A 23,525-nucleotide genomic window follows, 5' to 3' on the forward strand; every position below is an offset into this window, starting at 1 on the left:
GCCACTGAACTGCATCTGAACAGCATCCCACACTGAATGATGCAGGAGCTATGACTGCCCTCTCACCATCAGATCCCCAACCTTTTTATCAAAATGCTAACGCAAGACTAATAATGTACTACTCGGCAGAGAAATTACTAAGGGCACAGCAGAATAATCCCCTGAGGGATGCATGGTACTTCTAGATGGGAGGATGGATTGCCCTGGGAGATTCCAGGGTAGAGCACATAGAAGATTCCAGAAATTTCTAGAAGGCCCTCCACATTTCACCATCACAGAACCCAGATCAGCAAACCCTGTTGGGGTCGAAGGCTGCTTAACACTGATGACACAGGAGCACTCTGATACTGATAATATGAATTGAAAAAGTTCTGTAAAACCCACCTCCACACCAGTTAAAAGAAAGTACTGTATCTCCATTTCACACGTGTAGAAGGAACAAAACCTTAGCGTGATCAGCCACCCAGCTACCCCACAGCAGAGCAAGAGTCCAGTGCTTAACCTCTGCCCAAAAGTCATTCTTTTTATTTTATGCAAGTTCTTTATTTTTTTCTGGTTTCTCAGTAGAGCAGATTTCAGTAGAGAGAGAAACCTGGGGAGGTATGCTGGAAGTCTAGGGAGAGGGAAGAAATGATCTTTCTAAAGCATGAGATTATCAGAGTCTTAGACATGCCCAAGCGCCTGATATTGCAGCTGTTTCTATAACCTGAAAAGAGGCCAGTGCTTGTCATGTGATGAACATGTGACCTTCTAAGTGAAAAGTATTTGCTATATGTTACTTCACGAGAAATATATTCCTAGACTCGGGGCACCGCTCCATAAAGTGCTTGTCATGCATGCAGGAGGACCAGAGTTCACTTCCTGAATGAACAAGGTCACATGAGCTCATGACTCCAGCACTGGGATGGCAGAGATGGGGACAGGCCAATGCCCGGAGCTCATGAGCCAGCTGGGCTACTCTAACCAATGAGCTCCAGGGCCAGAGAGACATTATTTCAAAAAACAAAAATGTAGGGCTGGAGAGATGGCTCAGTGGTTAAGAGCACTGACTGCTCTTCCAGGGGTCCTGAGTTCAATCCCCAGCAACCACATGGTGGCTCACAGCCATCTGTAATGGGAGGGATCCGATGCCCTGTTTCAGTGTATCTAAAGAGATCAATAGTACACTCACATACATAAAATAAATAAATCTTTTAAAAAATAACAAAATAAAAAATAAAAATGTAGACATCACCTAGGGCCAACATCCAAGATTGTCCTCTGGCTTCCACACATGCATCAGTACACATGCACACACACACAAATCATGATCTACACTGTCTTAGTCGCCCTGTACTGCTACAACAAAATATCCACCATTCTGGAGAATGAGAGAGAGAAACAGCAGGAGAGAGAACGTATGCTGTGCTCCAAAACTAGCTTTAATTTGTATAGTGTCCTACATTGTCTTCAACAAGCGTGTGTCTGTGTGTGTGTGTCTGTGTGTGTGTATATGTCTGTGTGTGTGTCTGTGTGTGTGCACAAGTTCTAGGAATTTGAACTCAGGTTCTCACACCAAGGCAGCCCTGGGTGAGCTTTGGGAGTTTATAGCCAGGTCACACTTCCTGTTTTCTCTCTGCTTCTGGAGAGTGGGTAACAGTGGGACCAGCCTTGCCTGTTAACCCTCTTCCCCATCTCCATGGACTTTATCTAACCCTCTGGAATATTATATATATATATTTTCTTGTTTAAATTACTTCTCTTCAGGGTGTTTTATCACAGCCCCAGAACAGGGACTAATACAAATAATGAAGCTGTTCTCTAGCATGAAACTTGTGCAAGAAATCCAAGTTTCTGTGAGCTCACAAGTGCCACAGCCAGGACAGGCCCAGAATTCAGCCTTCTGCACAGCTCAGCCCCTCCTCCCACCCTTCCATTCTTTCCGATCACACTTCCACAGGGTTCCCCAAGGCTTGGAAGGCTTGTGACACGTCTTCCAGGTCTCATTTGTTACAGATAGATTTCCAACTACTAGTTTGAGAGTTCCTGGGATGTATTAACTGTCACAAGTTGGTCACCAATACAAGAAGTAAGAGGGAGGACCTGAGGGGAACACTGAAACTCAAGGACCTCCAGCTTTCTCATCCTTAACTGTTAAAGAGAGGGAATACCACATACAATGCTAGTGTGTGTGCGTGTGTACGTGTGTATGTGTGTGTGTGTGTGTGTGTGTGTGTGTGTGTGTGTGTGTGTGTACGTGTGTGTGATGTATGTATGTTCATTTGTGAGCTTGTTCTTGTGTGTGAGAGCAGCAGGCACACACTTGCCAGGTTGCAGGTTTGAAGGTCAGAGGACAAATTCAGCTCTTGGTCTTTGTCTTCTGCCTTGTTCGAGACAATCTCCTGATTTGCTATGGCATGGACCAGTCCAACTGTCCCGCAAGCTTCCTGAGCATCTCCTGTCTCCATCTCCCATCTTGCCATAGGGATACTCATATTACAGATGAGCACAGCCATGCCTAGCTTAACATGGGTTCTGGGAATTCGAACTCAGGTTCTTACACAAGAGCGACAGGTACTTCTACACCCTGAGCCATCTCTCCAGCCATAATACAGTTAACTTCACATCTGGTACTCTATAGCCATCCAGCAAGGACTGGCGGGTATAGTTGTTTTTAAACTCTGCTTCAACACGGACTATTCAGACATGTAATAAGCACTCTATAATTATTTTCAGTAAGTAAATAAATGAACTAATGAACTTAACACTATCTCAAATGCGATGGTTATTAACTTGAAGTGCCTAATAAAGAAAACCCTTGACTAATCTCAGAAATTAGCATTTGCTTCACAACATTGGTTTAAAAAAAAGAAAAAGAAAAAGAAAAAAAACAACAACAACAACACTGGGACCTTTTGTCGTTCAAACAGCTGACACTGGTAAAGGCAGACCCTGCTTTAACAATGAGTGGACTGGGAAGAGGTACAAGGAAAGGCATGGGAGAAGCTGGCTTGATTGTTTTTTATGTGTGCCAGGTAGGCACTCTACTGCTGGACCCCAGGCCCAGTCCTGAGCATTTCCACAGGCTCTCACTCTGTAGCTCCTGCTGCCCTCGAACTCACAGTCCTCTTGTCTCTATATCCCAAGTGCTGGGGATTCAAGTCCCGCCTTCCTCCCTCCGACCACTGCTGATGTACTTGAGACAGGTTTTGGTAGAGATTATTTCATAATTTACTACCTTTTGAGAATGATCAAGTTCTCAAACAGACACCCTATGCCAGATCCATGGACCCTTCAGTGGCATTACAGCCCTGCTATCTAGGACCCTGGGCAAGCCTCTTTGCCTGGTGATGCTGTTGTGGGAATGCTGTAGGGATCTGAGGCAGTCATGGGTCAAGAATGATGTCCGAGTTGTTCTGAAACCATGCGTTTCGATCCGGAGTGCCCCAGGGTCTCACCTACGGTCCCAAAAAGTCACAGAAACAGTAACTGGAACAGAGCAGCTGCTGACATTGTGACAACGTGACATTGGAAGTAGGGACAGTAGCAGAAGAGCTGTGGCAGAAGCATGTGGGCAGAAGAGACTGGTGGGCTCCTACGCTTGCTGTTTTACTAGATGCATAATTTTGGGCTAAACGTCTGAAAGGGAATGCGTCAGCTTCTGCATCGGGGAAATGGGGTGATGATGTCATCTTTATGGGGTCATTAAGAGAACTGAATATGCTAATATATGCAAAGTGCCTGGTGAACAGGAACCACCATCATCACAAGCTCTCTGACACACATCTCCATTTCGGTCTTATTTGTCCTCTGTGTTTATATTTCTCCACCTGTGACCTCAAATGACCAACCTCTTCTCGTCTGTTCAATCTCTTTCCCCTAAACTTTCCATTCAGAGGCCCTGAGCTCTATTCTCTGCACACACACACATCTCTCCGGTGAGATTTATCTGATTAAACAGAAAGCCGCATTGAAGGTAATAAGAGCCGTCCGCTCTCCCGGCTGAGTCTGACTCGTGGCGTGCATGCTGATGATACCAGGCCTGCTAAGAGCTTGGACTCAGCCACAGCAACAACCCTGGCCTGTCCACTGGCCTCTGAAGAGGTCCCTGTCTCATCCAGGACCACTTAACACCCACCCCAGCCCAAACCATACCCCACCCCACCCCTGTCCTGTCAGATACACAAGGAAGGTCAGAGCCAAGAGAAGTAGTTGATGTAGAATTTATCATTATTATTATTATTGTTGACATAAGGTCTCAAAAATATGGGACCTATCCACAGACATGGAGTTTGACCATGGCAAGCTGTCCTGTCCACAGAATGTTCACGAATATTCCAGAAATAAAAAGGAATGCCTTCTACTCCCTTGCTCTGGATTTTCCCAGAGAAGACTAAGAATTTGGGCTGCAGAGATGACGTGGATGACAATGTACTTGCCACATAAGCATGAGAATCTAAATTTGACTCCGAGCAACCACAAGAAACACCCAGGTGCTATGGCACAAACTTGTCATCCCAATGACAGGGAGGCAGAGACAGGAGAATCCAGCCAGTCTAGCCAAAGTGATGAAACCATGTCTCAAAACTAAGGTGGAAAACAACTGAAGACACCCAAACATTGACCTCCAACCTCTATATGTGCACACACATACACAAGCACACAAACACACACACACAAAGAATCTTCCTAAGGGCCTTACTGAAGATATCAGGCCAGAATTTAGGGGGCCAGTGGGTCGTCTGGTTGGTTGGTTGGTTGGTTGGTTGGTTGGTTGGTTGGTTGGTTGGATGGTTAGTTGGTTGGTTTGAGACAAGATCTCACTCTGTCTCAGAGAAAGAGAGAGAGAAAGAGAGAGAGAGAGAGAGAGAGAGAGAGAGAGAGAGAGAGAGAGAGAGAGAGAGAGAGAGAGAGAGAGACTCCTTAAACTTTGCTTGCCCTCTCACTGGACTCATTCTGTGGCTGACCTTGCTCTATGGGGACATTTAGAGAGAGTTGGTGCATACCAGGCTGGGGAAGGCTATTGAGAACATCAGCTTAGAGTTGACAACAAGGAACATAACAATCTCTGGAGAATAAGATATTGCAAGGAACAGGCACAGAAGTAGAAGAAATCCAAGATTCTTTGCAGCTCCCTGAACACATACTTTTATCTCGCTAGCAGAGGAGAATCACATTGAAATACGTGTGCTTCTTTCCCACATGCAGTCATGGAAGCAGGATGAGACAAAGGCATCTTGTTCCCTAAGACCCTGGGGAGAGTAAACTTAGAGCAGGTGGCTGTGGCAGTCTGCTCTCTGAGACTGCTTAGCAGATCGCAAAGTGAGAGTAATAAAATGTCAGGCTCTCTCCCACTGACTTAAGCCCCTTACTGCAATCAAATAAAATCAGAACCACACAGCTGGCTGGGGAAAGCCAGATGTTGACCTGATGATGCAACTCAGGAGAAGCTGGGGATGACCAGCCATACCCTTGCTATGACAAACCTGCTGAACCAAACCTAGGGACAGAAATCAGTTCAATCCATCAAGCTAAGAACACCAGCCTGGCTGAGCCACCTCTTCCCAGAAGCTCAGAAGATAGCACCTCCCCACCATCTGCCATACCCTTCATTCAAAAGCACGACTTGGGAAGTGGCAGATGTCTGTTGGGTCTTTCTAAAAGTTCACAGAAGCTTAAATGACTAAAAAACTCAGACAATGTCTCTAATCAACCAAATATTGCCTTCCTCTTCCAGCCTACCACAGGATCTGATGGTACCATCTAAGCCAGATGGAAACTTCCTCTCCTAAAACATGCAGAGTCTTACCAATTCTGTCTCCTGAACAATCAATAGCCAGGGGACAAGCTGAAGAGTTGATTCAGTGGGTAAAGTGTTTGCATTGCAAGCCTGAGGACCTGAGTTCAATCCCCAGAAGCCACATTAAGAAGCTGAGAGTGGCAATATACAACTGTAATCCCAGAACTGGGCAAGTGGGGATGGGAAGGCCCCTGGGTCTTGCTGGCCAGTCATCATGGCCTCATTAGTGAGTTCTAAAGAACAAGAGTTCAAAAGAACAAGAACATGTATATGGTAGGCTTCTGTCCATATAAACATGGACACATGTGCACATGTAGTTGCACAGACACAAAGAATGAGAGAGAGAGAGAGAGAGAGAGAGAGAGAGAGAGAGAGAGAGAGAGAGAGAGAGCGCAATCGGTCATTGCTTTGTGCCAGGCACTAAAAGAGACATTCATGTGGGAAATTATTCTGGTTAGCAGTGACATTTTTATTTGCAAATCCCACAAGCACACACCTGATGCATACAGTAGATATATATTAATAAACCAGAAGGTAGACTAGGCTGGCTTGTAACTGAGATCCGCCTGTCTGTTTCCCAAGTGCTGGGATCAAAGGTATATACCACAGTGCCTGGCTGTATGTCCTAATTTTCATGAATTCTAGAGATTCGAACTCAGATCCTCACCCTTACATAGAAAGCACTTTGCCCTTAACTTTAGACCCACCATAAGGGCATAGCCTATGTGTTCCATCCTTGCAACTTCAACCTATGTGGTATTCCACCCTCATCTCTTACAAACACACACTCTCTCTCTCTCTCTCTCTCTCTCTCTCTCTCTCTCTCTCTCTCTCTCTCTCTCTCTCTCAAATTCTCTCTGCTTGCCAAGTTCTCACACCTCTAAACTAGATAAGCTGTTCCTTCCACCCAACACTCTTCCTCCAGTGTCTTACGGAAACCCACACCAGCCTAGATGACTGAGCTCAAATGTTCTACACACAATCCCTCTTGCCTGCCCCCACTCCCACAACTGAATTGAGTGCCCAGCCTCTACATGCACCAGTCCCTTGACTGCAGCCATTAATCACCCTCAAACACTTCTGCCCTCGGGCTCTCCTTATCCTTGCACACTTCCTGCTTCTTCCTCCTCCAGTTCCCAGAATCCTTCTCACAGTTACCTGGATCCTCTTGATTTCTCTCCTCCACTACCCTAAATCCTGATCACTTTTCCTGCCCTTACCTCTAGACTTCCTCTGCATGGAGCACTGTGAGGATCCCCCCTCTGCTAATCCAGAGTGGTTCTTGGTAGCACCATGCTACATATAGTGAAGTGGAAGTTGCCATGTCCTAGCCAGCCCTAGCTTATTCAAAATTCAGATTCATACTCCTTATTCCCTGGAGAATGAGACTCTAGATGTCAATCTGGCCTTTCTTCTTCACCCCACAAAAGTGTTGAGGAATGAGTTGGCACTGGGCAGACGTCTTGATACTAGATGGGAAAGAACCAAGACAAGTATGTGTACATCTCCCAAAGGAGGTGGGACCAGCTCCCACCCAGGACCAGTTGCATGACACTAAAAACTTACAAGACAATGTTTCCAGGCTTCAGACTCCTCTCAAATTATGCCAAGCCTCATTCCACATCATAGGGACCCGAAAATCAGGAGGAAAAGAAACTCACCCAAGGTCCCATGTCCCCGTGTCCTTCCATTGTCCTGCCTTGCAGTTGAACGCTTTTCCCAAGCCTTTCCATGGGGTCCTAGTTTTTTCTCTGCTGCTGTGATAAAACAACTATCATCAAAATAAAGAGAAAACAAATTACTTATTTGGCTTCCAGATTACAGTATGTCAGCAAAGGAAGCCAGGGTAGGAATTCCAGCTGAAACCTGAAGGTAAGACTTGAAGCGGAGGCCATAGAGGAACACTGCTTACTGTCTTGCTCCCCCTGGCTTTCTCTGTTTGCTTTCTCATACAACCCAGAATCACCTGCCCAAGGGTAGCACTACCCACAGTAGGCTGGGCTCTCCCATATCAATCATTAGTAAAGAAAACTCCCCCACAGACTCACCTACCAATATGAGGGTGGAAATTCCTCAATCGAAATTCCTGTTTCTCCAGAACAGCAATGGCTTGTGCTGTAAGATAAAGAATTGGCAAATGGGACCTCACAAAATTGCAAAGCTTCTGTAAGGCAAAAGACACTGTCAATAAGACAAAAAGGCCACCAACAGATTGGGAAAGGATTTTTACCAATCCTAAATCTGATAGGGGACTAATATCCAATATATACAAAGAGCTCAAGAAGCTGGACTCCAGAAATTCAAATAACCCCATTAAAAAATGGTGTACAGAGCTAAACAAAGAATTCTCAACTGAGGAATACCGAATGGCTGAGAAGCACCTGAAAAAATGCTCAACATCCTTAATCATCAGGGAAATGCAAATCAAAACGACCCTGAGATTCCACCTCACACCAGTCAGAATGGCTAAGATCAAAAATTCAGGTGACAGCAGATGCTGGCGAGGATGTGGAGAAAGAGGAATATTCCTCCATTGCTGGTGGAATTGCAAGTTTGTACAAACACTCTGGAAGTCACTCTGGCAGTTCCTCAGAAAATTGGACATAGTACTACCAGAAGATCCAGCAATACCTTTCCTGGGCATATACCCAGAAGATGTTTGAACTGGTAATAAGAACACATGCTCCACTATGTTCATAGCAGCCTTATTTATAATAGCCAGAAGCTGGAAAGAACCCAGATGTCCCTCAACAGAGGAATGGATACAGAAAATGTGGTACATTTACACAATGGAGTACTACTCAGCTATTAAAAACAATAAATTTATGAAATTCTTGGACAAATGGATGTATCTGGAGGATATCATCCTTAGTGAGGTAACCCAATCACAAAAGAAGTCATTAGATATGCACTCACTGATAAGTGGATATTAGACCAGAAACTTAGAATACCCAAGATACAATTTGCAAAACACAAGAAAATCTAGAAGGAGGAAGACCGACGTATGGATACATCATTCCTCCTTAGAATAGGGAACAAAATACCCATGAAAGGAGTTACAGAGACAAAGTTTGGAGCTAAGACGAAAGGATGGACTATCCAAAGACTATACCACCCGGGGATACATCCCATAATCAGCCACCAAACCCAGACACTATTGCATATGCCAGCAAGATTTTGCTGAAGGGACCCTGATGGAACACAGGGCCCCCAATGGAGAAGCTAGAGAAAGCACCCAAGGAGCTAAAGGGATCTGCAACCCTATAGGTGGAACAACAATATGAACTAACCAGTACCCCAGAGCTCGTGTCTCTAGCTTCATATGTAGTAGAAGATGGCCTAGTTGGCCATCATTGGGAAGAGAGGCCCCTTGGTATTGCAAACTTTATATGCCCCAGTACAGGGGAACGCCAGGGCCAAGGGGTGGGAGTGGGTGGGTAGGGGAGCAGGGCAGGGAAAGGCTATAGGGCACTTTCAGGATAGCATTTGAAATGTAAATAAAGAAAATATAAAAAAAAAAGAAAGAAAGAAAGAAAGAAAGAAAGAAAGAAAGAAAGAAAGAAAGAAAGAAAGAAAGAAATTCCTGTTTCTCAGGTGACTCTAGGTTATATCAAGTCGGAAAAAAAAAAACAAAAAACCTGAACCAAACAGATACACGTGGTATTTGCCATGTTGGAAGTCACAACTGAGGTTCCTTAAGGCCCTGGTTGTTAGACACATCCCCTGAGCAGAAGAAAACAGATTCCCCATGTTTTGTTTTACATATATACAGATAGATAGATAGATAGATAGATAGATAGATAGATAGATAGATAGATATACTGCCAAAAATCTTCTATCAATTAGTATTCCTCAAATTTATCTGGGGGCTAGAGAGATGGCTGAGCAGTTAAGAACTCTTCCTGCTCTTGAAGAGGACCCTGGATCAGTTCCAAGCATCCACGTCAGACAGCTCACAAATGCCTGTAACCCCAGCTCTCTGGGATGCAATGCCCTCTTCTGGATCCCATGGACATCTGCACTCACACATGCACAAACACTCTCTCTCTCTCTCTCTCTCTCTCTCTCTCTCTCTCTCTCTCTCTCTCTCTCTCTCTCTCTCTCTCTCTCTCCCCCACCTCTCTCTCTCATAAAATAAATCTTAGTACTTGTATGTGGTCAGTTGCCTCATTTTCAGACTCATTCAGCCCCTGTGTCCAGTAGGTCACGGACTCTAAGTAAGTACTTAAAGTCCCCAGAGGCAATGACTCCAAATGCTGCATGTTTACTGTCCACAGATACCCAGAGCCCAGATCCACTGAACACGGTGGAGAGGCTTAAAGTAATCCTGTGCAAATTGCACTGCACAAACAGAGGCAGAAATGGATGAGGATTATCAGGCACAGGGAAATGGCCGTGTTGGCATCAAGATGGGGCCTTTGTCTCTGGGGAAAATGTTAGGAAACCTTGGAGATTTGGGGGTTGTGGTTGAACACACACAATAATGTTGACTGTAGGGTTTGCTGGGTTGTTTGCACCTTGTTTTGAGGGGAGGTTTACTTTTTTTTAAGATTTATTTTATTTGTAAGTGTGTGCATGTTCTGTTTGTCCACAGAGCCCCGTAGAGGATGTTAGATCCCACTCTGGTTTTTATCCAGGCAGTATCTCACTATTAAATTGGACTCATAACAACTGCCCACCCTCCCATGCCTCACCCTCTCAAGCCCTGAGATTGTACAGGTGTACCGCCATCCCCAACCTGGACCATGATTGAATCAGCTCTCTCAGCTGCACTCACCATCTCAGAGACAGTCATCACTAAGTCTGTGTGAATCTGTAATGTTTCCAATACAGCCACAGCATCTCCCCTGTTGGTGAGGACATCCTCTGACTGTGGACACTGGCAAGCAGCACAGGCGCCACTAAACAAAGCTCACCCCTTTGTGTTTAGGTGTCACTGTACCAGCTGGTATGGTCCCTATCCTTGACACAACTTAGAATCACCCAATAAGAGAGAATCTCAAATGAGGCATTGCCTCCCTCGGATTGGTCTGCAGGCAAGCCTATAAGGCATTTTCTTGATTAATGATTGATGGGGGAGAGTCCAGCCCATGATGGACAGCGCCACCCTAGGCATGTGGCCCAGGAGTGTATAAGAAAGCAAGCCATGGAGAGCAAGCCACTAGGCAGTGTTCCTCCGTGGCTTTCCCTCTTGCTACTTGCTAGCCTCACTACTGGGACAAAGAAAGCAGAACTAACGGGAACCATTACCACGTTATATGTTACAATGCACAGAGAAACGAAACTGTAATACATGCATCAACCACTGTTGGCATTCATTCATCCCCTGTGCACACTGTTCCCCCTATGACTAAAAGTGACTAACCTGTCCCAGATACAGGTAACCCCATGTTTGCACACACCAAGCTCTGTGGCATTACTTGTTCCACACCCACACTCTAATCTCTGCTCACAGCTGTGACAAAGCCTCCACTGGCATACATGACCCTCACATCAGTACATGCAGAAATAGATCCCATCCTGGGACTTGAGTTGCACCCCTAGCCACACACAAACAATAACAAAAGTATGCCTGTACCTCACCCGCTCACCACAGTCCTTGGAGACCTGAATAGGGCATGCCCAGAGCCTGAGCAAGGATGCTTGGGAAAATCCCAGCAAACCTTGCAAATCTCCTAAGAAACACCAGACTATGTCTGTGTTTTTATACTGTGTATAATAGTCTAATTATTTTTAAATTGTTAACCCATGTACCAATATTTACAAACATTTCCTATTAGTAGGAATATTTGATTAATTAATGGGTGTTTCGATCATCATTCAGTCATGAAATCACTGAGCACCAATTAAGTTTGAGACATCAGGGTAGACACCTGGGGGATTAGAGAACAAACAAGGAATAAATAAAGAAAATCATGTGATCCCTGCTCTTGGATATAACCAGATATAACGAGCTTCAAAAATAAATAGTTGGGACTGACAGGATTGCTCAGTGGGTAAAGGCAGTTGCCTACAAGTCTGATGGCCAGAGTTCTAGCCCCAGGGCCCACATGGTGAACAAGAAAAAAATATTCCTTCACGTTGTCATCTGATTACCATGAGTGTGCAGGTTCACACACACACACACACACACATACACTCTCATATACTCACACACTCACGTGCATGCACGAGCACAAGCTCAAGACTATCACACACCATCACACATATGCACACATATGACTATCACACACATACACTCTTAACACACACACATTTGCAGGCACACATGCATACACACACACACACACTCACACTCTACCTCTGTGGTTCCTCCATGTTTGAAGACCCACAAGCCTCTCCCAGGGGACCACATGGATCCCTCCATCTGCTCAGTGGAAAAGTAGGACTCAGACCTCTTAGGGACCCAAAGCAACCCAAGTGATCATCATTCTTCGACCCTGACTTAAGCTTCCACTGTGGCTCTATTGAAATCTGGGCAGCCTGGGGACCTGGCTTAGACATCACTAACCTACCTCATTAGGGAAGAGAGACCTCGAGACATCACCAGACACTTGGTTTCCAGCCTCCCAACTCCCGGTACTAAGGGGTACCAGGTACCTACCTGGCACTGATTAAATCTGGAACCTGGGTTGAAACCTCTTCTTGGCCTCAGCTCTGTCAATTCACACACACACACACACACCCTTTTTTCTTTAGCAGCAAAATGTGATTTATTAAAGACACCTTGGTATATACTTTAAGCACGAGGTTAAGAAAAGTACTCAGAAAGAACAACATACCCACAAATGTGGATATGGACGTCTTTAAAAAGTCATCTCAGTCTTTTCTTTGTTTGGTTTTCTTTTGGGGGAGGGCTGAGGGTAGGGGGTAGGTGTTGCTATGGGCCACAAGATAGCTTCAAATTTATGGCCACCCTTTTGCCTCAGCCTCTGGGGTGCTGAGGTTACAAGTGTGTAGCTCTTCCAGTTTATGATAGTAGATTACTTTTTTAAGGTTTGTTTATCTAACATGTATACATTATTCTGCCTGCATGTATGCCTACACACCAGAAGAGGGCACCAGATCTCATTATAGAGATGGTTATGAGCCACCATGTGGTTGTTGAGAATTGAACTCAGGGCCTCTGGAAGAACGGCCAGCACTCTTAACCTCTGAGCCACCTCTCCAGCTCTCTAATGGTGGATTTCTAAAATGTTTATTTTGTTAATATAGACACCCATGTGTATAAGTGTGTAGGCCTGCTAAAGATAGGGGAGTGGGTGGATTTGTACTTCCAGACGCATTTTACTTTGGAAACTTTTATCTGTTTACTTATTTTTACAATAGCTGATTCTGAAGAGAACGTTAAAGGAAATGGCTGTGTTATCTCTAAGATCCTTTAATAGCCTACATCCCTGTGAGAAAGCAGGTACCCAAAGCACTACTGAGTCAGCCAGACCGACCCTCCAGTGTTCTCCTCAGGGAGACCCAGCCTCTCAGCCTCCTCTCCCAAGGAGACTCCGCAGCCACTGTGATGACTCATGATAGCAGACACTGTGAGGAGTTGGAGACTTCTCAGTCTCAGTCAGACACTGGCTATCTGCCATGCCCCAGGCCGGCTTCCACTGGGGCTGGATAAACAGTGTGGCCCATGCCTTCCTCCTTAAAGACTCAGCTCAAGCTCAGAGTACGCCATGTCTTACATGGCTGAATAAGGCTGCGGTCTGATCAGAGCATGAAGAAGAGCCACCACAAACCGTGTGCTTCTCTCTCTCTTCTTAGCCTTGCTGCTTCCAAAGAGGCTGAAGCCGCCCGCTCCGCACCCAAGCCTATGTCACCCTCGGACTTCCTGGATAAGCTCATGGGGAGGACTTCTGGGTATGACGCCAGGATCAGGCCCAACTTTAAAGGTAGGAAAACTTTCCTTTCAGATTCACAGGAAACACTCTCCCACGATACAGAGTGCTGTGAACCCCACACATCCCGCGCCACCCAAGGCAGACATTACTAGTCGATGCAACATCTTTTCCCAACAAGTCCAGAGCCTCAGAGAATACAACACAATAGTACTTCTGGTTTCCTGGTGTCCGTGAGTGAACTAAGGTCTATGTTGCTATGTCTAGCGACTCTCAGGGTTTTACGATTCCACAAGGAATCCTGAGAAGGAGACGCCTATGAGGAACAGGTCCACCTTGGCCTTGACCCAAGGAGCCACCACTTCTGTTTGTTCTGAAAGGGGCCTCCTACTCAAACCCACCTGCAGGAGACTCCCATGAACTAACAGATAATTCTACAAGTTCCTCTTGTAAATGGGACTCACCATTTCGCATGACTACTGATGCTAGGAAGAGCACTGAGTTCTCTTCTCCTTGCTCTGACAAAAGCAGCTAGAGGAAGGAAGGGCTGCTTTGGCCCACAGTCGGAGGAGGTACAGTCCATCCGGTGGTGAAGACCTAGCAGTAAGACTGAATGAGGAAGTAGACAGTCTCTAGGGCTCATCTCCCTTTCTCCTCTTTGTACAGTCCGGGATGGCAGCCCACGTCCAGGATGGGTCTTCCCAGTCAGAGGTCAGATATCACCAGGTAGACACAATGGATAAGAAGACCCACCGGCTTCTGTGATTAGAGATCTTTCCCCTTACCCCCAGCCTGTGGACCAACAACCAACCCTACAGACACCCTATGGAATGTGAGCTCCCTGTGGTCATAGAGCCCAAGAAAACCCAAAACTGAGCCCTGCAAGAAACTCCTGATTCCGGAGTCATGTAAATTCAAACAAAACATGTTCAGGGTCCATCGCTGCCAAATTACACATGCTGGTCCAGGCAGCTGGATCAACTTCTCGGCTTTCACGGTCCCATTGGGACCTTAGTACCGGAACAAGAGGAGATAAGGGTTCTGTGTTCTCTGATAACTTTGAAGGTTGTCTCTTAAGTGACTCGTAGACCATAGGCATGGCTTTAAGGACCTCTTGGGACCCTGTACACCCAGATCTTCCATATAGCACCCGGTAAAAATCTTATTCCAGGAACCAATAGCCATAGGATCAATTCTTGGCCCCAGGTTTTTCTCCTTGTCACCCCTGTGGCTCAAGTCCAACAGCAAAGATGAATATGACAACAGTTATCTGATATCTGCTCATATTCCCTTAACCCACGCCCACCACTCCATCCCCCACACTCTCTTCTCTGACTGCCCTGTCCACAAGTCTCTGCAGACAGAAAGAGATCTGCGGGCTGCCTGAGGGTGAGGGTTATACTCAGACTCACTTCCCAGCCTTCTTTCCCCACTGGCTCCTTCATTGGCCTCTGTCCTGGTTGGGTTGGTGTGTCAACTTGACACAAGCTGGAGTTAACACGGAAAGGAGCCTCCTTGGAGGAAATGCCTCCATGAGATCCAGCTGTAAGGCATTTTCTCAATTAGTGACCAAGGATGGGAGGGCCCATTGTGGGTGGTGCCATCCTGGGCCAGTAGTCATGGGTTCTATAAGAAAGCAAACTGAGCAAGCCAGGGGAAGCAAGCCAGTAAGTAAACATCCCTCCATGGCCTCTGCATCAATTAGCTCCTGCTTCCTGACCTGCTTGAGTTCCAGTCCCAAATTCCTTTGGCAATGAACAGCAGTGTGGAAGTGTAAGCTGAATGAACCCTTTCCTCCCCAACTTGCTTCTTGGTCGTGATGTTTGTGCAGAAATAGAAATCCTGACTAAGACATCCTCGAAATGCCATTCCATCATCATTAGCACAGCCTTGTTTCTTGGGTTTCTGATGCTGTGATAAACACCATAACCAAAATCTACTTGGGGAAAAAGAGATTTGGTTTGGTTTCTGCTTCCAAATCATAGTCCATCACTGAGGGAAATTGGGCAGGAACTCTAGGAAGGAACCTGGAGGCAGACACTAATACAGAGGCCTCCGGTCGATACTACTTACTGGCTTGCTCAGACTGCTTTCTTATACACCAAAGACTACTTTCCAAGGGGTGGCATCACCCACAGTGGGCTGGGCCCTCCTACACCAATGACTGATTAGATACACACCACAGGCCCATCTGATGGAGACATTTTCTCAGTTGAGGTTACCAAATGTCTCTAGCTTGTGTCAAGTTGACATAAGACTAGCCAGCATGCCTTGGTTCTCCCAAGGACAGGACACTTTGTAATACAGTTGGATGGAGCACTTCCCCAAGTTAGAATCTCAAACGCCTAGAAGTGGGCCAGGCAAATAAGATGCAAGGGTGGGATGGGATGAAGATAAGAAAACATAGAAGATTTGGGGGCTAGGGAGATGGTTCCATGAGTTAAACCTACCTGCAGATCAGACCTCTACAAAAGCCAGGCATAGCCACGTACCTGTAACACTAACACTGGAAAGGTAGACAAAGGCAGAGAAAGATCTCTGGCCAGCCAGTACCTAGTGGTTGAGGTCTGGGTTCCTTGAGACACCCTGTCTCAAAGGGTAGTCAGGTCCTCCAAGACAGGACTTAAGTCTGAGGTTTGATGTGAAATCTCTGAAACAGACACTAAATAGTGCCTCTATGACCACCACTAGCTAAGCCACATCCATTCTGGCCTAGGAGGTTTTGGACTTTACCCATAGGCTGCACCAATCGCCCTCAGCTGGAATCTTTTAGGAATTCAGTCCACCACGCCCTCTGGTGGACTCTCTCAGAACTCCACCCTATCACTGTCTGGTTTCTCGGGGATTTGTTTTGTCAAGTGGTAGGGTCACCTAAACAGAGACTTATTTCCAGCCTTCATTTTTAGCCCAAGATCTGGGTTTTTCTTTTTATTAGCCCCATACTATATAGATGCTCCAAACAGTTACCTTCAAGGTTCAAGGGCTATTCTTTCTATATGCCACCACACTTCACACACAGACAGCCCTCAGTAAGCTTGTATATATACCCCAGGCTGACCTCAAACTCAAGATCCTCCTGCCTCAGCCTCCTGAGATTACAGCATACACTTCCATGCCCCTCTGAAAATCTTAGAACACCTGAGTCACAAATCTACAGGACTAGGCCATCCTTTAGACTTCCGACTCCACACTGGCTCCCCCTTCCACCTATCTATCCCTGGATAGAAGCTATGAGCATCTCAGGTTTGGCTCCCACACAGGAACTAGGAAAAGGACTCTGCTCCCTCCCATAAGCTTAAAGCAGAAAGGTAACCCTGCGGTACCCAGCCTCCGCTCCTTTTCCCTCTTCAGACTCAAATAAGATTCCCCAAAGCCCAGCATTCCTAAAATGACCATGGGGTTCAGACTCCCTACACTCACACACACACACACACACAGTTTGGAACCTCAACATTTATTCTCTCAACAGCTTGCCTATACAAGAGGAGCAACGTGGTTCTAGCCATCCTGAAGGCTGAGGTGGCCAGCAACTACAAGCACCTTGGTCCATAGAACACACAGTTCACACTCTAATATAGAAGTAAGCAGAACTAAAACTGCTTATCCAGCCTGTAGTCTCCCAAGAGATCTCTTCCTGGGACAGAGCCTCTGTCTCAGCATCCAAAGGCAAACACAAGGGGAAGGACCAGCCCCTCGCAGCTCTGAAGCTTTGCCTTGGCCAAGCCTTTGTGTGTTGCAGCAGCTTCCAGGTTCAGGGGCAGAGCCCAATGCAAACATACACAATAGCAAAATTAAACTTTAATATTTAATGAAATATATACATTATCCGGCTGCCAACGGCAACCGGGTTGTAATTTTCTCAAGATAATTTAATTTCGGATTTATATCCATGAACCACACCTCCCCATGGGGTCTTTTTGTCTGGAGCCCCCTCATGCTCGTTCATCAGTATCTTGTTTCTATGGGAATCACAGTGTCAACTGCACGAAGCCCTCTGCACATTACCTCAAGGCATGAGTGTCTCTTTGGGGCATCTAAACAATAGGAAGTGAAATAAAAAGAAAACCGTGGTTCTGGGGCTGAACGAATGAGGGAGATAAGCCTCTGCTTAGGTGACCCTAACAAAGCAGTAATTCTTACCCAGCATAGACACACAATATGCACAGTTATCCAATGATGAGCACACTAGAATCTGAAAGAGGCTGTGAGCCTTCCCAGCAACCTCCAAATCTAGCTATGAATTTGGATCTCCCATGTGGCCTGTTAAACAACAGACTTTGTGCTGAGAGTCATGGCTTAGGGCTGAGCCAAGGGCTCTGCAATTTTTGTTCTGTCTTGGTTTTGTTTTAGTTGGATTTTGTTGTTGTTGTTTTTGTTATTGTTGTTTTTGTTTTGTTGTTTTGTGAGACAGGAGTCTCACCCTCAAGCCCATGCTGACCTCAGACTTCTAGCCTCCCTGTGTCAGCTTCTTGGGTATTAAGATTACAAGTGTGAGCCACCACACCTCGTGTGCTGAGACCGAAATTTTTCGGATGGCTTCAGCCACACACAAGTCAGGAAAGCAAGGACCCAGCTTCGCTAGCCCTTAGCTAAGCTATAAGCTAGCTTTCCAGAAAGGATTGCAAACTGTTAGAGCTAAGACAGACTGCCTGGCTTCCCTCACCTGTTTCTGACTCCACTCAGGCTGTCCCCTGACAGTCTCTTTACTTTATCACGCTTCCCTTATCCTCCCAGTGCCCTGTTGTCACTCATAACATTCTCTGGAAGACCACTCCCCTTTCCTCTTCTTATGAATTGGTTCATTTGAGAAGGAAATGCAGATGTCCCAGGAGGCCAGAGGCAGACTCACTTTCAAGAAGGGATGGGGGTGGCAGCTCAGTGGTGGAGTCCTTGCATAGCATAAGCTAGGTCATGAGTTTGATCCTCAGCAGTAGGTAGCAAGGAAAAGGAGGAGGAGGAAAATCAGAGGAGTAGGGATGAGGCCCTTTAATGAGAAACACCTCACCCTTCCCTGGAATTTCCCACCCACTGTCTTATTGTAACACCATGTGTCCATAAAAGCTCTTGGCCCTCCCTGAGCCCTTGAAGGTGGACAGTTGAGATTTTCTTAATATTCCTCTAGACCAGCCTTGAATAAATTTGATTCCAAAAAAATGAGAAAGAGGAGGAGGAGGGAGAGGAAGAGGAAGATATAATGTCCAGCCTTCCCTCCAAACTGCTGGGGGGAATCAGATTTCAGGAAATCTGAGCCTCATCAGCAGTTGAGGCTGAAGTTGAACATGTACCTCAGAGGCTGACACTCACTGCCTTGAGGGTAAACCTGAATTCCTCCTATCCATCAAGCCTTCTAAGAGAAAGGACATCTTAGCTAAGCTTACATGCACGCTGTGGACTACTTTCTGAGGATGAACATGATGGATTGGGCACCGGAGCACATAAAGTTATCCACTCTCTTCTTTCCACAATCAGAAAGCATTGGTTCTGCTCCTGGCCGCACTGCCTTCTGAGCCCAGATGAATGACTAAAACAAACTGTGCTCCCTTGAGAAGTGGGGACAACCACACTCTTCCTGTCTTAGCAATTCCTAGGATCAACAAGAGATGGACCCTGAAGGCAGTTACAGATTTAAAACCCTTTAAGTAAAGGTCTATAACTAATGCAAGTCCTATGCACCTTCAAGGTCAGATCAAGGTCAGCTCCCCTCCAAGGTCTTCCTGTCTTCATCTTCAGACCTTTTCTCAGCTGAGTTCTGCTCCTTTGGCCCTTCTTGCTCATGACCCTGCCCTCCTCTCCATCTGTGTCACACTGGCTTACATGGAAACCCCGTGTTTAATTTTCTAAATTCTGCCAGGCATGATGGTATACTCCTGGAAATCCCAGCCATCAGAAGGTTGAGGCAGAGAACTGCTATATCAGCCTGGGCTCCATGGTATTAGAGGTTTCATAAAGGGGGTGGAGAAAGCTGGGCAGATAACTCAGTTTGTAAAGTACTTCGCCTTGCAAGCATAAGGACCTGAGTTCAATCCCCAGCACCGAGGTAAAACTATTCATATAACTCTAGTGCTAGGAGGTGGAGACAAATGATCTTGGAACTTTCTGGACAGCTAATCAAGCCTACTGTAGTAGTTTGAGTAGAAATGCCCCCCATACATAGGCTTTAGCATACTTGGTGTTACTGTTTGGGATTTGTAGGAGGTCTAGCCTTCCTGGAGGAAGTATGCACTGGGGGTTGTCTTTGAGAGTATATAGCCCGTCCCTACTTCTAGTTCTCTCTCTCTCTCTCTCTCTCTCTCTCTCTCTCTCTCTCTCTCTCTCTCTCTCTCTCTCTCTCTCTCTCTCTCTCTCTCTCCTCTTCTCTTTCCTTCATGCTTGAGGTTAAAGATGTGATCTCTTGGCTTCCTGCTCCTGTCTCCATGTTTACCATTTGACGTCATATCCTTCTGCCGTGATGAACTCTTACCCACCTGGAATCATAAGCCTAAATAAGCTCTTTCATACAAGAGTTGCTTTTGATCATGGTGTTTTATCAAAGCAACAGAAAAGTAACTGATAGAGTGAGGAACCCTGTCTCAAAAAGGAAGGTGGTTGGTACCTAAGGAATAACAACAAAGCATATGTGAATACACACACACACACACATACACACACATTCGTGAACTCATACGCAAACACACAATAATTCTGGATTCTTCCCCTGACTGCATAATCCTGCTTCCTCCTCCCTCTCAGCCTGTTTCCTATGGTATAGCCATTAAGAGTCAGACAGGTCAGAACCGGAAGCCTGGCCCCACCATTCTCTAGCAGTGGAGCCATAGACAAATAATTCGGTATCTCTGGCCCTCAGTTTCCTACTCTGCACAACTCGAGTGACAACCAGCTTTCTCACAGAGCTGTGGGAGGATATGGTGAGATCATACCAGTCAAGGTCTCACTGAAGCAGCTGCCATGGTAACTGCTGCCATTCACAGTGTGAAATGAAGGGTCACAGCTTCAGGCAGGCAGAGTGCCCCTCAGAAAGAAAGTGCCAAGGCAGTACTTCTTCCCTTCTTTCCTGGATATATCAGGACTGTTAAAAAAAAAAAAAACACTTGTCCACAAAGTATTTAACAAAGGCTTGCAGACTGTCCGTCGGGCTCCCCCTCCAGATCCCACACCTGGTAATTCCCATCATCACCCCTTCATTCTCAGTTCATAAGTTCAAGGCAAAGAACTTGCTGTTCCTTGCAATTCCCGAGATGGCCTCCAAATGTTGTAGCCATAAATATATCTCAGACACAAATTAGAAGGCACCGGTGGGGCTTGGGGAAGGGATTTCAGCCAGATGGCAGAATGATGAATCACCCTGTGTTAATGAAGGTACAGCTTGGCTCAGCCTCCTGTGCGGTATACCTGCTCCTTACCTGGGAGCTGGGGAGTCTAGTCTGGCAGAGATGCTAAATGCAAGCTGGGAACCCCAGCCACTTAAGGGTGGGACAGACAACAAGCAGGGGGCTCCGTCTCCCTCTGGGGAGGTCTATCCTTGAAGTTATGTTTTTTGCAGCCTGAGACTCAGTGGAAACTCTCTCTTAACGGCAGGTCCTCCTGTGAACGTAAGTTGCAACATCTTCATCAACAGCTTCGGTTCCATTGCTGAGACAACCATGGTGAGTATGTTACAGCAACTGCTGTTTCCACAGCAGGTGTCTCTGCCCTGGGAATATTTCTCTTCTACACCGGGTATCCCCCAAGAAGGCACAGAATCAGGTATTTCAGTTTCTGTCCAAGTCAATATTTTGGATAAAGGTTTAACATCTAAAGAGGGTTTAGCTGCTAACAAGGTAAGCACAAGACAAACCTTCAGAATTACGAGATAAAATTATAGACTGTAATAGGACAAAGTGTGATTAAAGTCCATTATATCTGTGTGTATGAAGATGCTACAATAGGGGCTGTATGTGGTGGCACGTGACTTTAATCCCAGCCTCAGAAGGAAGAGGCAGGAGGATTTCTGTGAGTTTGAGGCCAGCCTGGTCTACATAGTTCTAGGCCATCCAGATCTTGTCTCAAAACAAAAACAACAAAGTCACAAAAAGTTTTGAAAATTAAACAATAAGGCTGAGGAGGTGGGTGGATTGGTCGGTTAGGTCCACACTTAAGCCTGGAGACCTGTGTTTAATCCCAGAATCCAAGTTTGAAAGAAAAAGAAAAAAAAAAGATGTTATGGTGGCACAAGCCTCTAATGCCAGGACTGACAAGGGTGAGATGGAGACATGCAGATCTGCAGATCCCTGGGACTGGCTTTGCCAGCCACACTAGTCTAACAGGAGCCACAGTTTCCTGTGAGAGACTTTGTCTCAAGAACAAGGTAGATGGGGATGGAGAGAGGGCTCAGTGCTTAAAAACACTGAACCTCTTCTAGAGGACCGGAGTTCAATTCCCAGCAACCACGTGGCAGTTCACAGCTGTTTGTAACTCCCAAGATCTGACCACACAGACATACATACAAGCAAAACAACAATGCACATAAAATAAAAATACGTATTTTAAAAAATAATAAAGTAGATGGCTCCTAAGGAACAACACCAGGGTTGACCCCCGGGCCCTCCACACACACACACACACACATCCACACATATCCATGTGAACACACACCCAAAGCGTGCTCTCTCACACACACACACACATCTACACATATCCATGTGAACACACACCCAAAGCGTGCTCTCTCACACACACACACACACACACACATCCACACATATCCATGTGAACACACACCCAAAGCGTGCTCTCTCACACACACACACATCCACACATATCCATGTGAACACACACCCAAAGCGTGCTCGCTCACACACACACACACACACACACACACACATCCACACATATCCATGTGAACACACACCCAAAGCGTGCTCGCTCACACACACACACACACACACACATCCACACATATCCATGTGAACACACACCCAAAGCGTGCTCGCTCACACACACACACACACACACACACACACATCCACACACATCCACACATATCCATGTGAACACACACCCAAAGCGTGCTCTCTCACACACACACACACACACACACATCCACACATATCCGTGTGAACACACACCCAAAGCGTGCTTGCTCGCTCACACACACACACACACACACACACACACACACACATCCACACATATCCATGTGAACACACACCCAAAGCGTGCTCGCTCACACACACACACACACACACACACACATCCACACATATCCATGTGAACACACACCCAAAGCGTGCTCGCTCACACACACACACACACACACACACATCCACACACATCCACACATATCCATGTGAACACACACCCAAAGCGTGCTCGCTCACACACACACACACACACACACACACACATCCACACATATCCATGTGAACACACACCCAAAGCGTGCTCACACACACACACACACACACACACACACACATCCACACATATCCATGTGAACACACACCCAAAGCGTGCTCGCTCACACACACACACACACACACACACACACACATCCACACATATCCATGTGAACACACACCCAAAGCGTGCTCTCTCTCACACACACACACACACATCCACACATATCCATGTGAACACACACCCAAAGCGTGCTCTCTCTCTCACACACACACACACACACATCCACACATATCCATGTGAACACACACCCAAAGCGTGCTCGCTCACACACACACACACACACACACACACACATCCACACATATCCATGTGAACACACACCCAAAGCGTGCTCTCTCTCACACACACACACACACACACATCCACACATATCCATGTGAACACACACCCAAAGCGTGCTCTCTCACACACACACACACACACACACATATGTCCAACTGAATACACACATGCACACATCCAGCGACAGG

The 23,525-nt window shown here is 46.2% G+C and overlaps 1 protein-coding gene across 1 annotated transcript in view; it reads left to right on the plus strand.

The window, feature by feature from the left end:
- Glra1 (glycine receptor alpha 1) overlaps nucleotides 1-23,525 on the plus strand; it is a 95,668-nt gene that overhangs the window by 20,322 nt on the left and 51,821 nt on the right. Inside the window, exons 2-3 of the mRNA XM_021176382.3 lie at nucleotides 13,544-13,671; nucleotides 21,193-21,260. Coding sequence (XP_021032041.1) covers nucleotides 13,544-13,671; nucleotides 21,193-21,260 — 196 coding nt within the window. The remainder of the gene's footprint in view (nucleotides 1-13,543; nucleotides 13,672-21,192; nucleotides 21,261-23,525) is intronic.

The sequence above is a fragment of the Mus caroli genome, unplaced genomic scaffold, assembly GCF_978045245.1.
Source record: "Mus caroli unplaced genomic scaffold, Mus_caroli_1 scaffold_13, whole genome shotgun sequence".
Lineage (NCBI taxonomy): Eukaryota > Metazoa > Chordata > Mammalia > Rodentia > Muridae > Mus > Mus caroli.